Source organism: Toxorhynchites rutilus, chromosome 3 (genome assembly GCF_029784135.1).
Source record: "Toxorhynchites rutilus septentrionalis strain SRP chromosome 3, ASM2978413v1, whole genome shotgun sequence".
Lineage (NCBI taxonomy): Eukaryota > Metazoa > Arthropoda > Insecta > Diptera > Culicidae > Toxorhynchites > Toxorhynchites rutilus.
In genome coordinates this window covers 174,880,253-174,902,012 of record NC_073746.1, presented here as the reverse complement: position 1 = coordinate 174,902,012, position 21,760 = coordinate 174,880,253, and the positions used below count along the sequence as shown (strand labels likewise).

Here is a 21,760-nt window from a genome sequence, read left to right as displayed (position 1 = left end):
GCCATACAGTGTCAAACCCACGGCGCTATATGATTGTTCACCAACACAACTACCACAACCGGCATGACCAGCACGAGAAACTGTGGTTCAGCCACAGCGTCGCGCGAGTCGTGTCTCACGAGCGCTCCACCATCTCGCGTCATCTGGCCAATTTGCGCCGTTCTATCTTTTTCCATTAGCCACTAAAACAGGCGCTATATCGCGCCAAGTTACTCGCGCTATATGCGTCTCAATTTGCGCCTTGCCTAAAGCTCAACGTCGGCTTCTCAGGTTTCCCACAGTTAACTCTTCCCCGTCGCGATTGGATATCTATAAACAAGTACGTGCGATAAAAATAACTACACAGGATACCTCTACCTCTACCGCGTGTTGTGATGAGTTATCGAATGGACGATAACTCGCGTTAACATAATCATATCAACGTTAACATAATCATAACAACTATCCCTTCCTTGATAACCTCTAGGGAACACCGTGTAATAGGATCGCTAGACCACCTACACCCAATACACAATGCCCTTATGGCAATCAAGTTCTAGCGAGTGCGTTATGCATGCGAAAGCAAAACGGAAACTCAATAGATTGCCGAGCTGGCATCCGCTTATGTTATTTCAATAGCCTGTTTTCAAAGCAAGTTCTAAGCTATTAAAACAAGTTCTCGGTTTTTCGAATTAAATGATTATCATACCACTCCGTCCAGCCGACAAATAGTAATTAACGGTCAAAACCTTGCACTCCAAGCGTCACGCTCTCGTTTTCGAAACATTGAACACCCCGGTACAGAAATGAAAGACGTAGTCCCACGTCAAAACGGTAACTGTACTGGCATGTAGGTGCAGGAAATTGGCATATTCCTTAGGGGGACCACTTTACCGCCACTCTAGTACATCATATTAATCAGACTGCTGGATTTTGAGCTGTTTCGTAAAAGCTAACTGATTGTGAATACGTTTTTATGAAAAATATAAAATTGTCAATATGAAGTGAAGAACTCGTTTCGTCATTTTCGGAACCACAACAAGAGAGCAGCCTTCAACTGTCAACATTCTTTCACAACCACATGCGCATCTTCTTAAGCCGCCTCGAAAACAAAACACACAGCCACTTGCTGAACACGTCGATTTCGCACCACACAGAATGGTGACCGCATGCCGCCACAAGTGTACTCAACCCATTCATTCAACGGTGTTTGTATTGACATTAGCATACCGATGCGAGCAGCTGACACCGAGAGAAGGTTGGCCGTGATGTGATCAGTGAAAACGTGTGAAAATATCAGAACCATTATTCTGCTGGCAGATTGGGATAACAAACTAAATATTTAGGTAATTAGTTGCTATATACAGATTGACAAAATTCAATTAATCAAGGTTGAATAGGCTGGCCTCACCGGAACATCCGCGTATTTAGTATGTTGATTCCAATTCAAGGTGTTCAGTGATCCTGTTTTGTTTTAGAATCAAGTCACACAATCAGCAGAAATCCAATTTGTTGCCACAAGTACACAACACATTCGCAAACGGTTTGTTTTGATTTGCGAGATTAACGAATCGAACTGTGAAAATCGATAAAAGAAGACATAATACGGGACTTGATTTCACACAAGGAGGAATGTACGCATGGAAAATCAAAACAAAAATTCTTGTAGTGGTGCCTGCTAGTTGACATGTGGAATTAGTGTATTGTATTCCTTCCTTATTCATGAATTGCATAATACTGTTTTCGGGCGATGAAATTGATTTTGCTCCGAAATTCTATTGGCTCCATCAAAGCGAACCTGGGTTCGCTCTCAACGTGGCTAGACTATTATGTCATGAATCTAATTATAGCGATCATGTATCTTCGCCTCGTTCATGTTCAAAACAGTGATTCAATGAGTGCGTCAGCTTTTCAAGGATGTCGATAACAACAAATTTATTCCTGTTCCTAAGATGGGACCATTGTGGACCGAGGGATTTTTTAAAGCATTTAAAAATAAGAGTTTAGGGTAAATGATTTTGGTTTATGCACTTTTGGGTGTTTTCACGCAACTAGCAAACTATCGCAACTAAATCGATTTTTCTTCATTAAAATCACATAATTAAGACGAGTTTGGGTTTGTTGAAAAGCCCGAAATTATTCAAATAGTTATGTTTTTTAACGATTTTCCTCAAAGAGAAATTATGATCATGGTTTGTCCAGCTTTGATCATGGTTTGTCCAAAAAATGATCATTCTTTTTTGTCCGGTTTTAGAAATATACATCTTTGAATGAAAAAAATCGAATTTTCAAGTAGATGTTGCATTTATCTTGGCTTGAGTTTGCTGTCATTATATTGATCCATTCATAATTTAGGCTTTCTTCAGAATATTACCTTTTATTGGGCATTTTAAAAGTGTTCACTTCAACACACTCAACACAGAGAAACCTTATTTCTGCTATGCGCGAAGGACACCATAAACAAACTGCAGCGCGCCAAGCCGTTGCCATAGGAATCATGTGGACAAAACAACATTAGTGAATCGGACAACTCATGATCAGAATTCAGCTCATCGGAATGCGTTAATTGCATGGTTTAGCCTGGTAAATCTGATACAAATGGTGTGCAAGCTATGATGTTTACAACATTTGTAAGTGTTATAATCCAAAAAAAAGGTCTGAATACGTACCAAATAATTATCTGGTGATTGATTAAAAGTTAGCTCAAGTGAGGGGCGCATTGACGCCAATATTGACACTCCGTTGGATAACTATTTTTATCTGTATTATAGTGACTTTCAACACATTTGGCTGGTTCTTCACTTTTTACTTCCATTTTTGGAAGAATGTCGGGACTGAGAATTGAACTCGTGACCTTTAGCGTGAGAGGCATGGATGTTACCACTACGCCAGATCGCCTCCTTCTAAAGTTGGATAACGTGTTTAAACTCTACTCCCTTTCTTTCCTAGAATAAGTGAAAAACATCGGAGAAGTTCCGGCTTACTGCAAATCTTCTGATTTCGGCCCCATCGCAAGGCAATTCTACCTTAGCCTACGATTCAATTTTCAAAAGAGCGGACCAAATGCAAACACTTCTTTCCCATACATTCATTGGCTTTCTTATGCAATTGCACCACGAGTGAGACCCGAAGTTGTTGTTTCTGGTATAGTCATTTCACCATGAAAAGCCGCAAAAACTAAGTGAATTGACACTACTATACTGCCATTCTACGCATAGTTGTCCCATGTTTCATTTTGACAATTTTCACTTTTCTTAATAGAACGATGTTTTTAAGCCTAAACTTTCAGAAAACCACAAAACACTTCGTTCCCAGCTTTTCAAAAAACAAAATCAAGCTCAATTATCCCATGTTGATATTCCAGACATAACCCATCATGTGTTTTATGTAGATCCATGATAAATGAATCGATTCAAGTACAAGTATTTTATGACACGCTTCCAGCAGGACTAATGCACTCATTTCTGATTTGGAAGAACTAACTAATTCTCAAACAAATAAAATAAAAGTTTAACAGAACACGTGTACACCTTGTTATGCTTGTTTTAGAATGAGCGAATTTTTCAGAGGGCAAAATTGGTTCTTACGAAATATTTTCGCTAAAGTCATTCACATTGAATTACGAAACCATGCGAATTTGTCAAACTATCGTGCTTACAACGAAACGAGGGGCTTCCAAACGTCGAAATCAGTACCGTGTTACAATAGAACGAACTGGGTCAATTTTCGTACCGTTAGATGAAGCGTGTTTGTGTTTGATTGAGTCACACTTACGAGTTGTTGATTTTATGCATTCTCAAATAGATAACGATGATGGGATAATAAATATGTAATCAACTCGGGCCGCACTGTGTATAGCACGAAAATAATCTTCGCAATGCATACTGAGTGTCTCGTGTATTGTTATTGCGAGAACAATAATGAATCCTGAATCATACGTTTGAATGTATTGGTTTAACGACGATGTTGTTTTGAGTTATAGAAGCTTTCTCAGCATATCAGACTTTCTCAGTTCATTCGCGTCTATGCCAATTTGGCCAATTTGGAAAAATAAACTGAACACTCGGCCTGGAAAAGGGCTATTTGAAAAGCCTCGATGCCGCTGCCAACTGGTCGTTATCAAGCCGTTTATGATTAATAAATTATGAATGATTTATTGGTGACTTTTTGCGAATGATCAACTAATTGTCATGAATTCGAGCATAGTTTCCGTTGAATGTGAACGCAGTCATTTTGCTGAGAAATGCTGAAAAAGTACCTAGATATGCAGTAAGTTCAGTTTTCATAGTCCCGTTCGCAGGCTATCGACTAGGATTGGGCGATCTTAATAAAAAGATCGATCTGGACGAATCTATTTTCTAAACAGCTTAGGGATCGATTCACTGATTGAACAAGTACCAGAGAATCGATCTTTGTTGAATCGACCATTGAAAAAACGAATCCTTTTTTTCAAATTTATTTACTTATTCTATATAAGTGTTGTCTTTTCTTTAAACATGGAATAAACATTTTACATTTCTATTCAAACATAAAAAACTTTTTATTTTGATTCTCAGCACGAAGGTCACAAAAAAGTGAATACACAGAAACATTGTATTGAAATAAATAAATTATTTACTATACGCTCAATGCACTGATATTTTTTCTCACCGTTGAAAAACCGGACCCGAAACGGACAGTCTAGTCGAAACGGCCACTGAGAAGGTTCTATTAAAATCCAACAATTAAAAATTTGCTACTAAATGGGAATTCATCAAAAGCTGAGCAAACCAGGCGAAAGACCTTCCGGACCCGGTCCAACGATGGAAAAGGGAACTCAACATCCCAAGACTCCGTAGACATTTGAATCCCACTGAAATTAATTCTAATGATGTCATTAATGAGATTGTATTGGATGTGTTCCAGTTAATCATGAAGTGGGACTTCCAAGAATCGGTTCCAAATCTTACAGCATCTTGTGGAGAGGCTTACCAGAGTTGAAATTAATTAAAAATTTGCGGTCAAGACATGTTTAATACGTTGAGCCCCGTACCGTTATTGTTGCGCATTCCATTCAACTCTCAACAAGAGAGCGAAAGCGCACGGGAAGCACTAATACAGTATCAATGTCGGTCTCTGCTTCCAAAGATATTTATTTCATAAGATTTATTATAAGTCGCATTTCGACATCCACAAATGAACTATATTTTATTATTTTTATTATTTTGTAACTGTCAGTTCCAGTGACCAACGTTTCTTGTTTAGATAAGTTTTATTTTCATTCGAAAACAAAAACTAAATATTATGGAGGGGTGACTCCCTAGTAACCCGCCCGGGTGTCACCCGGTTACGCCACACCACTGTGTTTATATATCGGATTTTTCAATAAGAGCGCTTCAAAGTTTTTTTTAAATAAAACTAAAAAGGTTTTGGATATCAATGAAATTCTTTATTTATGTGAAAGTACATTTGATGCCATTGTGTATGTAACTCGATTTCTTTTGCATGGTCACCACGGGCACGCTTGTAGAAGTCCAGCCGCTGAACCCAATTTTCGACGGTTTTCAAGCATAAATCGGCCGATACTGCAGCAATTTCACGTTCGATATTCGTACGAAGTTCTTCAATCGTCGTTGGCTTGTTGGCATAGACCACAGAATTGACGTAGCCCCACAGGAAACAATTAAACGGCGTCAAATCGCCAATTGATTGGGCCATTTCGTGAGATAACACACTAACCAAACTTGGTTTTCAATAAATAGATTTTTAAATTCGCTGTGTGTCTTGCGGCGCCATCCTGTTTAAACCCCATATTATCCAAGTCCATATCATTGAGCGGTAGCGATTCCCATTTACAGTAACTACCGGTCTTGATCATCACGGTAGAAGTACGGCCCAATGACGCCACCGGACCATAAACTGCACCAAACGGTATTTTTTTCGGAATGCGATGGTGACTTATGGAGTACGTGTGGATTGCTGTCTGACCAATAACGCATATTTTGCTTATTGACGAAGCCATTCAGCCAGAAATGAACCTCATCGCTGAAGATTATGGCCATTTGATGTAGGCCAAGATCTTTTTGCAAAATTCGCCATAACGACGTCACAGAGCTTGAGAACGACGTGTGAGAGACTGATTTGGGTCTTCCTCAATTGATGCGCTAGCGGCAGCAATATTCTCGACACTACGGGAACATTTTGTACTGTGCCTGTGGCAGTGGCGTCGACTGGGGGGGTGCGGAGGTGGCGGACCGCCCCCGGGTACGTAATTTTAGGGGTGCAAAAATACCCCTATATTAATAAATACTTCACCATTCGGCATACATTATATTGGGTTGGGGAAAAAGAAATATCGTATATTGTCAATATATGGCAACACTTAAACATATCTTGTGTTGTACTTATCGCATCGGGTCATACTATACGGCTATTCAAAGTTCATCTTTCAGACAATCAGACAATCTGTGCTACAAGTTTCGTTTTGACAGTGTTGTGATTGTCCTTTTCAGTCTCAAGTTATAGCGCGTCAAAGATGGAGTCCACCAAGCAAGAAATTCGCCATATTTTACGTTTTTACTACCTGCGAGGTAAAACTGCAACGAAGGCGTCCGAAAAAATTCGTGTAGTTTATGGACCCAATACTGTAACGATTCGCACAGCACAGAGTTGGTTTGATCGATTTCGTTCTGGTGTAGTGGCTGTCGAAGATACACCCCGGATAAAATCGTTGAAATCATCCAAGTAGACCGGCATGTGAGCACTCGCCCGATTGGCCAGGAACTGGGTATAGACCATAAAACCGTTTAGAACCATTTGCAGAAGATTGGATTCCAAAAAATGCTGGATGTATGGGTGTCACACGAGTTGACGCAAAAAAAATCTTTTATACCGAATCAACGCCTGCGATGCACTGCTGAAACGGAACGAACTCGACCCATTTTTGAAGAAGATGGTGACTGGTGATGAAAAGTGGATCACGTACGACAACCTAAAGCGAAAAAAGTTGTGGTCGAAGCGCGTTGAGCCGGCCCAAACCATCGCCAACCCCGGATTGACGGCCAGGAAGGTTTTGCTGTGTGTTTGGTGGGATTGGAAGGGAATCATCCACTATGAGCTGCTCAACTATGACCAGACCCTCAACTCGGTTCTCTACTGTGAGCAGCTTGACCGTTTGAAGCAGGTGATTGACCAGAAGCGGCCAGGAATGATCAATAGGAATGGTGTTGCTTTCCACCAGGACAACGCTCGGCCTCACACATCTTTGATGACCCGTCAGAAGCTACGGGAGCTCGGATGGGATGTCCTATTGCACCCACCGTATAATTCGGATCTGGCTCCAAGTGATTATCATCTCTTCCGGTCCATGCAAAACGCTCTTGGTGATACTAAGTTGGCCTCAAAAAAAGCTTGCGAAAACTGGCTGTCTGAGTTTTTTGCAAATAAGGAGGGTGGGTTTTATAAGGGGGGATAATGAAGTTGCCTTCTAAATGGCAACAAGTTTGCGAATAAAACGGCGCATAATTGACTTAAATTGGATAATTTTAAGTATGTTAAATAAAGCGTCAAATTTAGATCAGAAATACGACATTTCTTTTTCCCCAACCCAATATATAGAAAGCGAAGAGCAGGGGGTGCAACCAGATACTTCCGCCCCGGGTGCGAAAAATCCACTCGACGCCACTGGCCTGTGGATTCAATTTTTTCCACTAGACGTTCTATTGTTGATCTGGCAGGACGATTATGACGACCATAAATTGGACGTAGCGCTCTTAAAGTTGAGGCCATTGACTACGAATTTCGGTAGTAAATTTTAATAATCTCGACTCGTTGTTGGATTGTATATCTTTCCATTATGAAATGGCAAACCTTACTGAGCGGGTAAAATATGGCGTCGATTGCTGTCCCTATCGATCTACTTTTGTAGCGTCCCTATTGAAATACCCGTTATATTATGTCATATTTCAGGAATCAGATGTTCGAGAAACGCATTCTCCCCCAACACAAAAATGATTAAGTCGCCTGTGGCAGTTCCTATAATAGTAGGAATATCGTTACTGAGTGTTGGAACTGCATTCGTTTACGCCTACCTGACAAAGAAGAAGGAAGATGATCAGAACAGCGAGACTGCAAGCAATAGATTCAGTAACCAAGTATCGAAGCTTGTTAGAATGCTGAGCAAAGATGAATCGAAAACGGTTGAAATAACACTCTCCAACAAGATTGTACCCCTTGTGGTGGGTAGGAAAGGATACACACTGAAGCACATCCAGGAGTGCACCCACACCGAAATTTGTTTTCGAGAAAAAGATGAATCATATCAAATTTGTGAAATTCATGGAACCGAAGCAGGAATACGCAAAGCAGAAGAATTAATAAAGAAAGAAGCATCTCGACAAATTACGCTGACGGAGGAAATACTTGTGCCGCAAACCGCATGTGGCAAGATATTAGGTAGGCTGAACATTCGAATATATTTACCACAGAATCAGCATATTCACTTCTTTCAGGTCGATGCGGCGACGCTCTTCAGGAAATTTGTCGGAAATCCATGGCGAAGGTGTGGATCGAGGGAACTCGCATCCGCGGCGAGAGTCGTCGTGTTATGATCACTGGCACTCAAAATCAAATAAATGTCGCCAAATCACTCATCGAGCAGAAGGTAAAAGATGATGCCGATTTCAGGAAAAGTCAGGAGCAGTTAGACATGCGTCGTGAGCCTCGTATTCGAACACCTCCGAATAGTATCACAGCAACTCCAATCCCTAGAGAGATACCGCCCCCAACGGTTGAAAAACTCAGATCGACGAGCTCATCTGGTCAACTTGAGGTATTCGTATCCGCTGTGGTTTCACCGAGTCGCTTCTATCTACAACTGGTTGGCCCACAATCGGCGGAACTAGATATTCTTGTCGAAACTATGACCGAATATTACAATCAAGTCGAGAACCAAGAGATCCACAGAATTCGGAAACCATATCTTGGTCAAATAGTGGCCGCAGAGTTTAACGCCGATAACAAATGGTATCGTGCTGAAATAGTTGCTATACTTCCAAACGAGTTCAAACCTGGTGAAGTTGTGTTAGACCTGTATTTTGTTGATTATGGTGATAACCAGTATATTCAGCCGTCGGACGCTTATGAACTTCGACCCGATTTCCTGGCACTTCGATTCCAAGCAATCGAGTGCTTTCTTGCACATGTTGAGCCAAATTCTTCGATAGGTTCGATAACCGGAGAAGAATGGGATCCATCTGCTGTTAGCAGATTTGAGGAACTTACGCATGGTGAGTCGTCAGTCTGGTATGAAATTCAAACTTTTTCATTGTATATTCGTTTCATTTAGTGGCGCAATGGAAGAAACTTCTCTCTCGTATTGCAACATACAAAAAGAAGGGGTCACACCGTGGGTCCCTCGAAGGTCGCGAAGGGTCGCCCGTACCCGGCGTTGAGCTGTATGATACCGCTCCAGGTGGAACGGATATCAATATCGCGTTGGAGCTTGTTAATGAAGGTCATGCCAAGGTGGCAATCAATTTTGGCGATATCAACAGAAGTCACGTTCTTCAAATAGAAGAAACATCACACACATCTAGCTCTGGAGTTCCCGTAAACCTATCTTCTTCTTCGAAGACAGTAACTCCGTTGAAAATTAGCCCGAAAATGCCACAACAAAGTGTCATCGAAGAACTTAGCCCTAAATCGGACGCATTACAACAAACAGATAAAGGTAGCACTAGTCAACAATCATGTAGCTTTACAAATTTGAAAAGCTACCCAAATGATGTTACAAATACGACAAAGACACGCAACGATAGCTCAAAGAGCACCGATAACGATAGTGCTAAACTGTCTAATATTTATAAGCCAAGCAGTGATTCGAATGAGCTTACCTGTGAGGAACAAAGCAATGGCCTGATACAGTAATATCTTTGCGAGAAGTATTGAAATATTTAATTACTTCTCTAAGAGATACAAATTTAGAACTAATCAATTGTTCAGTTTCAGTTTTTTGAGAAAAAAAAGTCACAATAATTTGTTAAAGTTGTAAATAGATTTTATAATTACTGATTACAGATCATTAAAACTAATAGATACCGGAGAAGTTAATTCAAAATAGTTCTGATTTTCTAATTGCACACATACAATACAATTTATTTTATTTATTTATTTTTAAACTCGATATGAATAGAATTAGAATGTGCTTAATATTGGAATACTATGGATTCCAAGTAAAAGATCAATGAGAAGTGATAGGAATGGTTATCTAGTTTGTACGTACGATTTCTGAAGTACTATTTTTGGATGATGTCTACCTTATACAATGTAATTGTATAGAGAAGTTGATCAGGGTGATTGACAAGCTGGAATATAAACGCCAGCCTAATGAGGATCAATAAAATGTATTATCATAGAAAATCTTTGTTTTAAATAATCATCAGAGTAGAATAAATGAACATGACTGTTCTTTGTGATCAATATTTCGATTGACATCCGTAAAACAAACCAAGTTTCCTCACTCTATACCAGCTATACTCATCCTGAAGGGTGTAGCTCAACCGGGAAATAGCCAGGATTTTTGTCGTGGGACTACGTCTAACCGGAATATATGGGGGGTAAAATGAAAACCTAAACACAGAACATGCAGGAAAAAATGAAAGATTCTGAATGCTTATAACTCGAACATTTCTTACTGGATCGGAAAGACGTTTACATCAATTGATAGGGAATATTTCTACGCATCCATCGCAATTAATAAAATGTTATTTTTCATTAGAAAAACAATTGAATAACTGTAAAATGTTAAGCGTTATCTAAACGCCCTAACTACCTCGTTTTGATTGGCCCGATTTACGGTTTCCCCAACACAGCCATCATAACCAAGCAGCCTTGTGGAAATCGGCATAGCAAACACATGAAAGTATGGGGATTTTTGTTCTCACCACAATGTGTTCCCTAACACAGACTTCAAAACCAAGCAGTGTTGGAGAAATCGACATTGCAAATACATGAAAGTCGGGGTATTTATTGTTCCGACTGAAATGTGTTTCCCCAACACAGACTTCAAATCCATGGAGCGTGGAGAAATTGGCATTGCAAATTCATGCAAGTCGGGGGTATTTTTGTTCCGACTGAAACGAGTTTCCCCAACACAGGCTTCAGAACCAAGGTGTCTGAGGAAATTGGCATTGCAAATTCATGCAGGTCTGGGGTATTTTTGTTTCGACTGAAATGTGTTTATCTAATACAGACTTTTAAACCAAGGTGTCTGGGAAAATCGGCATTGCGAATAAATTCAAACTGCGAGTACTTTCGAACTCGCTTGCCTTTGTGCAGACTAGAATATGTTTCCTTACCATGGTCCTCTAAATTTAGGGACCTGGGTAAACCTTGCAGAGATTAGAGGCGAATGAACTTTCAAGTTTAAAGGCTCTATAATATAAAAAGTATAAGTTGAAGTTGTTGCTTCATGCAAGCCGGGGGTATTTTTGGACTGAGCGCCTGAAGTTCATCAAATCAAGCAAATTCGCGGCTCGAGAAGTACGTACACTTGAGAGATGCAAACTTGAGATGGAAATGTAAAATAAAATCATCGTTTGATAATTCTTCCGTTCACATATTTTCTCCTAGGCATCGTGAGTGAGCTCAATATACCCCTCAATAAGAGTAGCTCATTTAGGAAGTCATGGTGTGCATTTATTATTGATACTGGCAACACATCAACGTGGCGAGAAGCTCTGAAACATCGTTGCATAGTCCTCTTTCGATTACGGACCGACCTCGAGGTAAGACGTGTGGACTTGCGCAATGAATAAGTGCTCTGATGCGCCGGGTGATTCCTGTCTGGATTTAGGGCCTCAAAGGCATCATACCAAACGTAAAAGAACTGTCATTAAATTTTATTTTTAACGGAGAACATAATCTATCACAATGCATGAATTGTCCTTACATGGCATTTATTCAATCTCTTTACACATAAAGCAAATATATTGAATTCGATTGAAACCGGAAATTGTTTCATTCAATCAAAATTTAATCAATACAAACAAATGATTGCTAAACTATGCTAGTCCCACGTCAACTTTGCGGTTATATCATAGATATAACCAAGCAAACCATTTGTCATGACAATTGTCATGCGTAAATGCGAAAACAGAATAGAAACATACGGTATGAGGCATGATGTCGACGCCAACCTCTCTCAGTTTCTATTCTGTTTTCGCATTTTCGCATGACAATTGTCATGACAAATGGTTTGCTTGGATATAACCCACCCATTTTTTTTTCACCGGGAATTTTCAAACAAAAAAAATCAGATGGATTAGTATTTTAAATTATTATTTAAATGTAGTGTACCTGTATGTTTTATATACATTGATCATCAATCAGTCAACGGACGTTTATTGCTCTCTATCTTTTTAGCATACGCATAATTCTTTGGCTCTTGCTCTAACGTTCTGTGATGATATGGTGTTTGATTTTACCACCCTCTACAGCTTTGAAGACGCTCGCCGAATCCGAACAAACAACGACACTATTAGTATCTCACCCTTTAGGGTTTGATATTTTTGCTTAGACCTAACTCCGTATGGAGTATTAAGCGTTACGTTGGCTGGGCACTCCTCCCATCTGACTAACGCATGAACCATTCTCTGTACACATACCATCTCGGATGGCGGATCACCTATTTCAGCTAGTAGACTCTTCATAGGACTACTGTAAAATGCACCCGTGATTATGCGAGGTTATGCTGAGAGGGGTGACACCCAAGAACATGACAATTATATTATATTGAAAAAAAACAGGAAGTGGGTTATATCTATGGTATGACCGCAAGGGTGACGTAGGACTATCGTTGATTTAGAGATCATTTGTTTGAAGTTGAATCTAAATCCATTCTGAATGAATGAATAAATGAATATTTGGGGGACTTCGAAAACGAGAGCGTTACGTTGGAAGCACAGGGGTTTATGCATCCAATATAGGATACAAAAAACCTTGTTCTGAAGAATAATCGTCAGAAGCTTTCCTGCTAACTGTACTTGATTAACAAATCACAAACCCAAATGTATTATATGGATATTTTATGGATAGAAAACATTCAAATAAACTCTTTCACATGAATGTATTTTTAAATTCCCAGAGGAACTGGCAGATTATTTTCCGGATCTTTCTCGATGCTGAATGGCATCCAAACAGAAAGAATTCCGTGCGTGTATGTGTGTGTGTAGCGGCTGCTTCGATGGTCACCATCTCTTCTCCTGAAGGACGGCTTCTCTGTGCTCCCTCACAGTTTCAAACAAACTGCTTGCGTTTCAGGGCAGATCTCGATCCTTCGCCGTCCAGCACCCTCAGCAACGATGTTGTCTTGTCGATGTCCTCACGAAAAATGAATGCATCTCACCACCAGAAAATCGCTTAAGTATGCTTTTTGTGTGTGATTGAATCGAGAGAAGGCGTGGTTTACGATGGCAATTTGGAAGGCAAATTAGAGGGGAATGAACTCTCTGAGCTCGGAACTTTCGGCGACTGAGCAATAATCGATTGCGGGCGCATACAATATTGGATACGGAAATATCCTATTGATGAGGAAGAATAATCTTCAGAAGCTATCCTGTTAATTGCGATTGATTGAAAAATCACAAAACCAAATGTATTTGGTCACAGTGTTACATGGATAGAAAACATTAAAGTAAACTCTTTCACATGAATGTATTTTTAAATTCCCAGAGGAACTGGCAGATTATTTTCAGTGACGATTGGATATTTCCACATTTTCCTCGATACTGGAAGCCCACCAGTGGTTTATGCTAACTCGATAATCATCTGTTAATAGCACTTGATTGAAACATATTTGGTCACAGTGTTACATGGATAGAAAACATTCAAATAAACTCTTTCACATGAATGTATTTTTAAATTCCCAGAGGAACTGGCAGATTATTTTCCAGCAATGATTAGATCTTTCCGGAACTTTCTCGATGCTGAATGGCATCCAAACGGAAAGAATTCCGCGCGTGTATGTGTCGATCCTTCGCCGTCTTCCTCCTCCAGCACGTTAGGCAACGATGTTGTCTTGTCGATGTCCTCACGAAAAATGAATGTCTCTCACCACCAGAATATCGCTTAAGTATGCTTTTTGTGTGTGATTGAATCGAGAGAAGGTGTGGTTTACGATGGCAATTTGGAAGGCAAATTAGAGGGGAATGAACTCTCTGAGCTCGGAACTTTCGGCGACTGAGCAATAATCGATTGCGGGCGCATACAATATTGGATACGGAAATGTCCTACTGATGAGGAAGAATAATCTTCAGAAGCTTTCCTGATAATTACACTTGGTTGAAAAGTTACAAAATCAAATTTGTTTGATCGCTGTGTTCTATGGTTAGAAAACATTAAAATAAACCCTTTCACATGAATGTATTTTTAAATTCCCAGAGGAACTGGCAGATTATTTTCCAGAAATGATTAGATCCTTCCGGAACTTTCTCGATGCTGAATGGCATCCAAACGGAAAGAATTCCGCGCGTGTATGTGTGTGTAGCGATGTCTTCCCGGGGAACCGTTTGTGGCATCACTCTCCTCCTGATGGATTCCCTTCTGGCCTTAGGTGCACAAACAGGCTCTTGGTGACACCGTTCATCAGCGCTTTCATGATAAACGAAATTAGCTTCACCACAACAGCGACAACATGCTCCAATCGCTGTTCAATTAGAACTGAGTGGATTTCCGAGCGGCGCTCGCTTATATACCGATTGGTGATTTCAATAGCCTGTTTTGAAAGCAATTTTAAGACTATTGAAACAAGTTTTTGGATCAAAAAGTAACAAGTATAGAACGCGTAGACATTTTATCTTTCGAATGAAGTGTTTATCATACCATTTCGTTCAGTTGTTTAGGAGCTATTAACGCTCAAAATCTCGGTCTCCGGCGTAACTCTTTTGTTTTCGAAACTTTGGTTTTACACCCCGGTATAGAAATGAAAGACGTAGTCCTACGTCAAAAAACATGATTTTGAATGAAGGTAACCGGTTATTACTTATGGTATCACCTGACAATACAAGTCACTATGGAAAAGTCCATGTGATAGAATCTTTCTTGTTTTTTTTATTGTTCATTATTTCGTTATGCTACATCTTTCATTTCTGTCCTGGGGTGTAAATTCAAAGTCTCGGAAACGAGGAGGTTACGTTCGAAGTACAAGGTTTTCAGCGGTTATAGCTCTCTCTACCGGAAGAACGAAGTTTTATGAAAATAACATTATTCGAAAGATAAAAGATCTATGAGTTTTTTTACTTATTGTGTTAAAAACGTGTTTCAATAGATCGAAAATGCTTCGAAAGCAAACTATTTCAATCATTATTAATAGCGATAGCTTCTTGAAATTTCATTTCAGTCTCGATTGGTCTGCGGTTGATGCATGATGCATGAATCTGGTCATCCTCAATCACATCACAGATATAACCCACACCAAGTTTTTTAGTTTTGGGTGGGAGAAGCTGTTTTCATGAAGTCCCGTTTGCAGGCTATCGACCGCTCCAATCATGGGCCCTATCATAGAAATCGAATCGAGAAATCGATACAATCACTATCACTATCACACCGAGTAAAATCTGGAATTATAGAAATCGAGGAAAACTGCTCGATTCGTTAGCAAGCTCGAATGTCAGCGGTTGTGATGAAATATTTTGAAACAAGTTTGAAATGTTTCACGAAGCACTATAGAAAGGATGCCAAATCTTTTTTTGGTGGCATCTGCTATGAAAATGTATTTCCAAAAGTGTTAATATGGTTATGTTTTGGAGTAAATTGATATTCCCTCAAAGAATAAAGCTTAATAGGCGTAAAGCACGCATGCATGTGTAAAAAAAACGACAGCGTGGAACAATTTGCTTTACAAAAAAAAATTATCAAAAAATGAACTTATTCATGTATTTTCATGACTGCAATCTATGGAATTCCGAAAAGAGTCACGCACGAATTTCACTTTTTTTTAGCAAAACAATTTTTGTTATTCATGTAATGCAACATGTAATTCTCTTTTAGCGTCGATTTCTTGTTGTAGCGGCGTTAATAGCTTTATTGTATTGGGACCACCACCTGTTGCTCTAAATTCTCGCTTGTTGTGTGCTAGTGTTTTCTTTACGTTTCCCCTCATGTCAATCCAAACCTGTAATTTAAATAAAACCATTATTGTTTTGCAGGATAGCTTTAGCATATGGTATAGAAAGTTTGGAATCTTCTATAGGAGCATTGCGACCACTGCGACCATTATTTTGATCTATTGTAGTGAAAGTGGTGTAGTGTGGCATAGTATAGCAATAAAAAAGAAAATTGTTGCCAAAAATAACTTACTAATGTATGCTAGTAGAAGTAAGCAATTTTTTGGTAGGAAATTCGGTTGAAGAAATTCAAAGAGTATGATAAAATTTACTTATGAAAGTTATGTGTATCGTAAAAGAAAAACTTACTTTCTGCCATTCTGAACCTAAATGCATTGGTGGTCTCAGTGCATTAAGTTCCTCTCTGGATTCCTCCAACTTTTCCTACACCGGGATTATATAAGAACTGCCTCCACAAAGATCTCGAGCAATGTCTACGTTCGCTTCCATTGTTTCAAGGAGCCGTTCAAACTGGTGGTTATTTGGTTTTTTTTCTTCTACCACTCATTTTCAGCCACTGAAATATGCGCTGGAAGTAAATTCTGCATTGTAAGTTATAACATGATTAATGTAAATAATGCTGGATTGAACACTTACCTTGTATAGACTATTCTGGCAGCACCGTAAAACAAATGCTGATCAAAACAAACGAACATGTGTTGCAAATTGCATATATTGAAGCGTTTCTGAAATGTTTCCAAAAGGGATGCAAGCCAAAACAAAATAATTCTCTGAAGATATGCAACAAGTGAACCAAACAACTCGAAAAGTTCTGACACATGCATCGATAGTTATCACTCGCTCGGTGCTATCGAATTGCTCGATTTCTATAATAGTAAAATAGAGCTAACGAGAAAAATTCTTATTGCCTCGATTTCTATAATAGGGCCCCATGTCATGATCAAATGAAGGAGTTCATATTTTGCTGGGAAAGCAAAACAAAGAAAACCGTATCCATAGAGTTTGTATACAACACTTTAGGCTTATGAGGACAATGTGATTTTGCTAAGAATCTACAGTGTGTGACATTTTTAGAACTGTTTAATATGTTTAGTTGTTTTAGCGCAGTTTCAACTGATCGCTGAGAGATGTTTCTGAGCAACACAGGTGTGTTGTTAAAAGATTGTCGCGAATTCGATGTGCTCATTCAGATCAGCAGCCACTGAAGTATTCTGCGATTCAAATACTGGATCGAGTGCACAGTCTTTCCTACCAGAATTTTATGATTTAATACTTCCGTTTATCTGTACTTCTAGTGCGTTGTACTACAAGTACTAGCGCAGAATATTTGCAAACCAAAGGACCATCTCTGAGTAACGTTGTTATCAGACTGAATGCACTTATAATATGTTCGGTTGTGTCCCATTTACCCGAATACCATACCCGAAGCACATTTACTCGAATGTAACACATACCCGAATGTAACAAATACTCGAATACAACTTATACCCGAATGCGACAAATACCCAAATAGGCATTTACCCGAATGTAACAAAAACCCGAAAGCGACCTAAACTAACTAGAGAATAGTCTCCTGTGTTTTAAACTAACCGGGCAATCGGTGAAACACAGGTTTGCTTACGAGAGGCAGCCTCGGTTCCTTGTCCTCGTTAGATGGGGACTTCGCCCCATTACAGTAATCTCAGAATAAATTTCATTGCGATAAAATAAATTCATAATCAAAATTGCACTTCAGTGCCATAATATCTATGTACCGAAATTGACAGCTTTCTTTTAAGTAAACGGGCTGCGTCATCCATATGAATGGATAGACTTCATAATACGTTATGAAACAGCATTCTTTCACATTTCATTATTTTCAAAATGATTTTATTCAACGCCACTATTTCTCAAATTGCACTACCCACGAAAAATACTTTTTGAATAGAAATGAACGTACGAAACTAATATTAACACTGATCAAAAATAAATATACAAATTCTTCCTAATAATGAAATTTGCGTGTTATTTGAATATTTCGGGCAAGTCTCGCATTCGGGTAGATGTTACATTCGGGTAATAGTTGCATTCGGGTAAGTGTAAGTTCGGGTAGAAGTTACATTCGGATAGCAGTCGCATTTGGGTATTTGCTACATTCGGGTGAGTGGAATTCGGATGAATGCCTTTCGGGTGAGTGGGTTTCGGGTACATGTGACACAATCAATATTTTCGCTGTTGAAATGAACAGTCTACTCGAAACAGCTATTAAGAAGGTTTGATTAAAATCCAACGATTAAAAATTAGCTACATAAAGTAGAATTTCTGATAAGAGCAAACCAAGCAAAAGACCATCCAGACCCGGTTCCACGATGGAGAAGGGAATGTTGGAGTGCATTGGCCATTTTCATCGGGAATTACAAGAACGGTCAAAATTGTCTAAAGAAGAAACAAAAAAAATTTAAGCAATTCAAGCTCGACACATGTTACGAGTATCTGATAGCGAACTGAAAACGTGTACGTTTCTGTGGCTTCTTGTAGAGAGGCTTATCTGAGTTAAAATTAATTAAAAATTTGCGTCGAACGATGGGTCAGACATGTTTAATACTTTGAGCTCCGTACCGTTATTACTTTCTTGTTTTGTAACTGTCAATTACAGTGACCAACGCGTGAAGACTTTGTGATTACTTATTCGTCCTACCTAATATTATTATAAATACGTTTCTTGTTGAAATAAGTTTGATAAGTTTGAAGTAAAACTAAGTATTATGGAGGGGTGACACTCCAGTAATCCGCCCTGGGTGTCAACCGGTCACGCTACGCCACTGGATTTGCCATTCATAAAAATACTCTCTTTGAACACCCCTGGCCCGTTGTCTTATTGCTAGAATACTTGATTTCCCAATAGAAATCGTGAACCCAACTTCGTCTGCCCAGTCGATACACTCTTGACTGCGCTTTGCAATCGATTTCTGGATTTCTGCCATAAGCCTGATCTGCCGTTCTACGCATAGTTGTTCCATGTTCCTAAATCAGTAACTGAGAAAAACGCAATCAAAGCTTTCTAGCATATTTCTCTACCAGAAGCTTTAAGCATTTCAGTTCGGCAATACACCGGGTTTTTTATAAGCAGTATACTATTGGTTAATGAAATGCGAAAAGTCCCCTCACTCGAATCAATCAAGCTTGATTACGGTTCAAAAATACATGGTGGGACTGTTATGCCTAGCATATCAACTAGGACAATTGAACTTGATGTTGTTTTTTGAAATACTGGGAACAAACAAAAAGTTTTTTTTGTGTTTTACGGAATATTATGCATAAAAACATAATTTTATGATGAAGGGAATCATCTAAAACACCTTAGCAGAATGTAAATCTCATTGTTATTAGGCATTCGCTAACAAGGTGTACACGTGTTCTGTTAAACTTTTTTCATTTGTTTGAGAATAAGTTAATTCTTCCAAAACAGAAATGAGTGCATTAGCCTTGTTGAAAGCGTGACATAAAATTCTAGTACTTGAACCGATTTATTTGATATGGATCTACACAAAATACATAGTGAGACAGTCCTGAATAGAATGTCAACATGGGACAATTGAGCTTGATGTTGCTTTTCAAAAACTGGGGAGAACCTATAACTTTTTTTTGGGGTTTTCCGGAAGATTATGCATAAGAACGTTTTATGAAGAAAAGTGAACTGCTACTTTGAAACATCTGTCGGTTAGAAAGCTAGCAAGGTATGATATATTCGTGTGAAGAAATATGATGAGATTTATAGAAATCGCATCAACCGTTTACACTAGCGCGAACTTTTATAATGAATATATTCATATTTTCGGTGAATTGATTTCTAACCAGTGAGAAATTCACCAGCGTTTACATATGCCTGAATTTATTTTATACACTCTATACATATACTCTATACTATACAACCTCTATACAACCTCGAAGAAGTGTATATATATTCTCACCCGTTTACATCTATTTTCGGGTGAATAAATCCATCTATAGCTATAGAACTCCCTAATGTAAACCCGCCATAAGAGAGCACAGGCGCAAACCTGTGCTAACATGTGAGGGCTTGAAATGCTTATGGAGGCATGTTTTAAGTTCTACAAAGTAGCTTTCGACTCCCCTACCAGAGCGGAATCCAAACTGCAGTTCGTCCAAGAGCTTCTCTCTTTCCAGCACCTCAGTCAGTCTTCTGTTAACCATTTTTTCCATCAATTTCCCCACGCAGCTGGATCTATAGCCAATGACACTAGATGTTTTCTCTTTGGACTTGGGTAGAGGTATTACGATCCCAGTCTTCCACACACTAGGGATGGTACTACGCATCCATATATAATATCATTAAATACTTGCAGCAGCAAGCATTTCGACGCGATTGGGAGGTGCTTTAGCATGGGGTAGTCTATATCGTCCACACCACATGCCTGCCCTTTCAACCTGTACTCTCCCCCGGCGTGTTGCTATAAGCGTTGGTAATTTCTGCTATTTTGGACAGCAACCCATTTTCGCACTGGTCGTTACTACTGCGTTGCACAATTTATGAACCGGCTGTTACCCTATGCGTGCATTGTTATTTTATTAACCAGAATGGCAACTCCCGGTGTAGTTGCCAAGTTATGGTGAAGGGTTGCCTAACTGTGTATGTCAACCGAAATTTAGCAACTGGTGGGGGATGCTTTAATTGGACAGACCTGTAATACGACACGAATAATTGGACATTTGATTCTCTGATTGGAGATTTTTGTAAACATACTTTGTGCAAGTTTCTACAACACGATACATTTTTAGGAGAGTTCTCAACCTAGATCATGTATTTTGCGCACTTTTCTAATGGTTATTTGTTAGATTTTCCTGTTTCCTTATTTTCCTTATTTTCATAAGCTATACGAAAACAACTGCTTATTAGTATTTTTTTGTCGGACGAATTATTCGTACATATTACGCGACGAAAATGGTAAACGAATGTTACACAGGCAGTAGAGACCGTCGGTTCAACGTTGATTTAGGGGGCCTTCGTAGCTATTTGGTTACGCGTTCGCTTACTAAGCGATCGATCGTGAGTTCAAACTCAGGGCCCTCAATTGACCATCTTTGTGTTGTTATAGAATAACTACGTTCACGCAACCATCATCAGCGATGGAGATCGATCCACGGTGGAACAAAGATCGATTCATCCATACAACTGCTTTGCTCTGCAAGAAACATCGGGCTGTTGTTCTATCAACAACCCAACAATGATCAATATCAACTGTCTCCGCTGTCCGGTCTGCTGAACAATGGAAGAACAGAAAGGAAACCATTACGCCTAAATTGCTAGTACTGTGTAATTTACCATAACGTAAAACCCCGGCTCTGTTACAGCTAAAATGTTAATGAGCCTAATAAATAAACAAATGGGATATTTCATAAACACGTTAGAAAATGATTGAAAATAATTTACCCTTAAGCATTGTTGCTATCTGCGAAGTTACCAATACAGTGTACCAATCGTTGGTAGAGATGTGTATTGCAGCTGAAATTCATTTCACATACGGTTGGTAACACGTACAGAAAATATCGTCATTCTACTAACGTTTTCGTTACCAAAGATTTGGTAGCTTCTTTTATTAAAGGTTTTTATGGGTGCAGTATATAGACCTGTCATGGAAAAATGGAAAAAAATATAACAAACTTCAAGAACCTTGAAC

The 21,760-nt window shown here is 39.2% G+C and overlaps 1 protein-coding gene across 5 annotated transcripts; it reads left to right on the top strand.

Annotated features, from left to right (window-relative positions):
• Positions 1-1,111: 1,111 nt before the first annotated feature.
• On the top strand, positions 1,112-10,410 carry LOC129779173 (tudor and KH domain-containing protein homolog). 5 transcript variants are annotated; one of them, XM_055786465.1, is made up of 4 exons: positions 1,112-1,325; positions 7,927-8,412; positions 8,469-9,245; positions 9,305-10,410. In XM_055786465.1, the coding sequence occupies exons 2-4, from the start codon at positions 7,968-7,970 to the stop codon at positions 9,883-9,885; spliced, it is 1,803 nt and encodes a 600-aa protein (XP_055642440.1). In that variant the 5' UTR covers positions 1,112-1,325; positions 7,927-7,967; the 3' UTR covers positions 9,886-10,410. The 5 variants fall into 5 exon arrangements, with proteins under 5 accessions (XP_055642440.1, XP_055642442.1, XP_055642444.1 ...); XM_055786467.1 differs by lacking the exon at positions 1,112-1,325 and adding an exon at positions 1,412-1,522; XM_055786469.1 differs by lacking the exon at positions 1,112-1,325 and adding an exon at positions 1,591-1,613.
• The last annotated feature ends 11,350 nt before the right edge of the window (positions 10,411-21,760 follow it).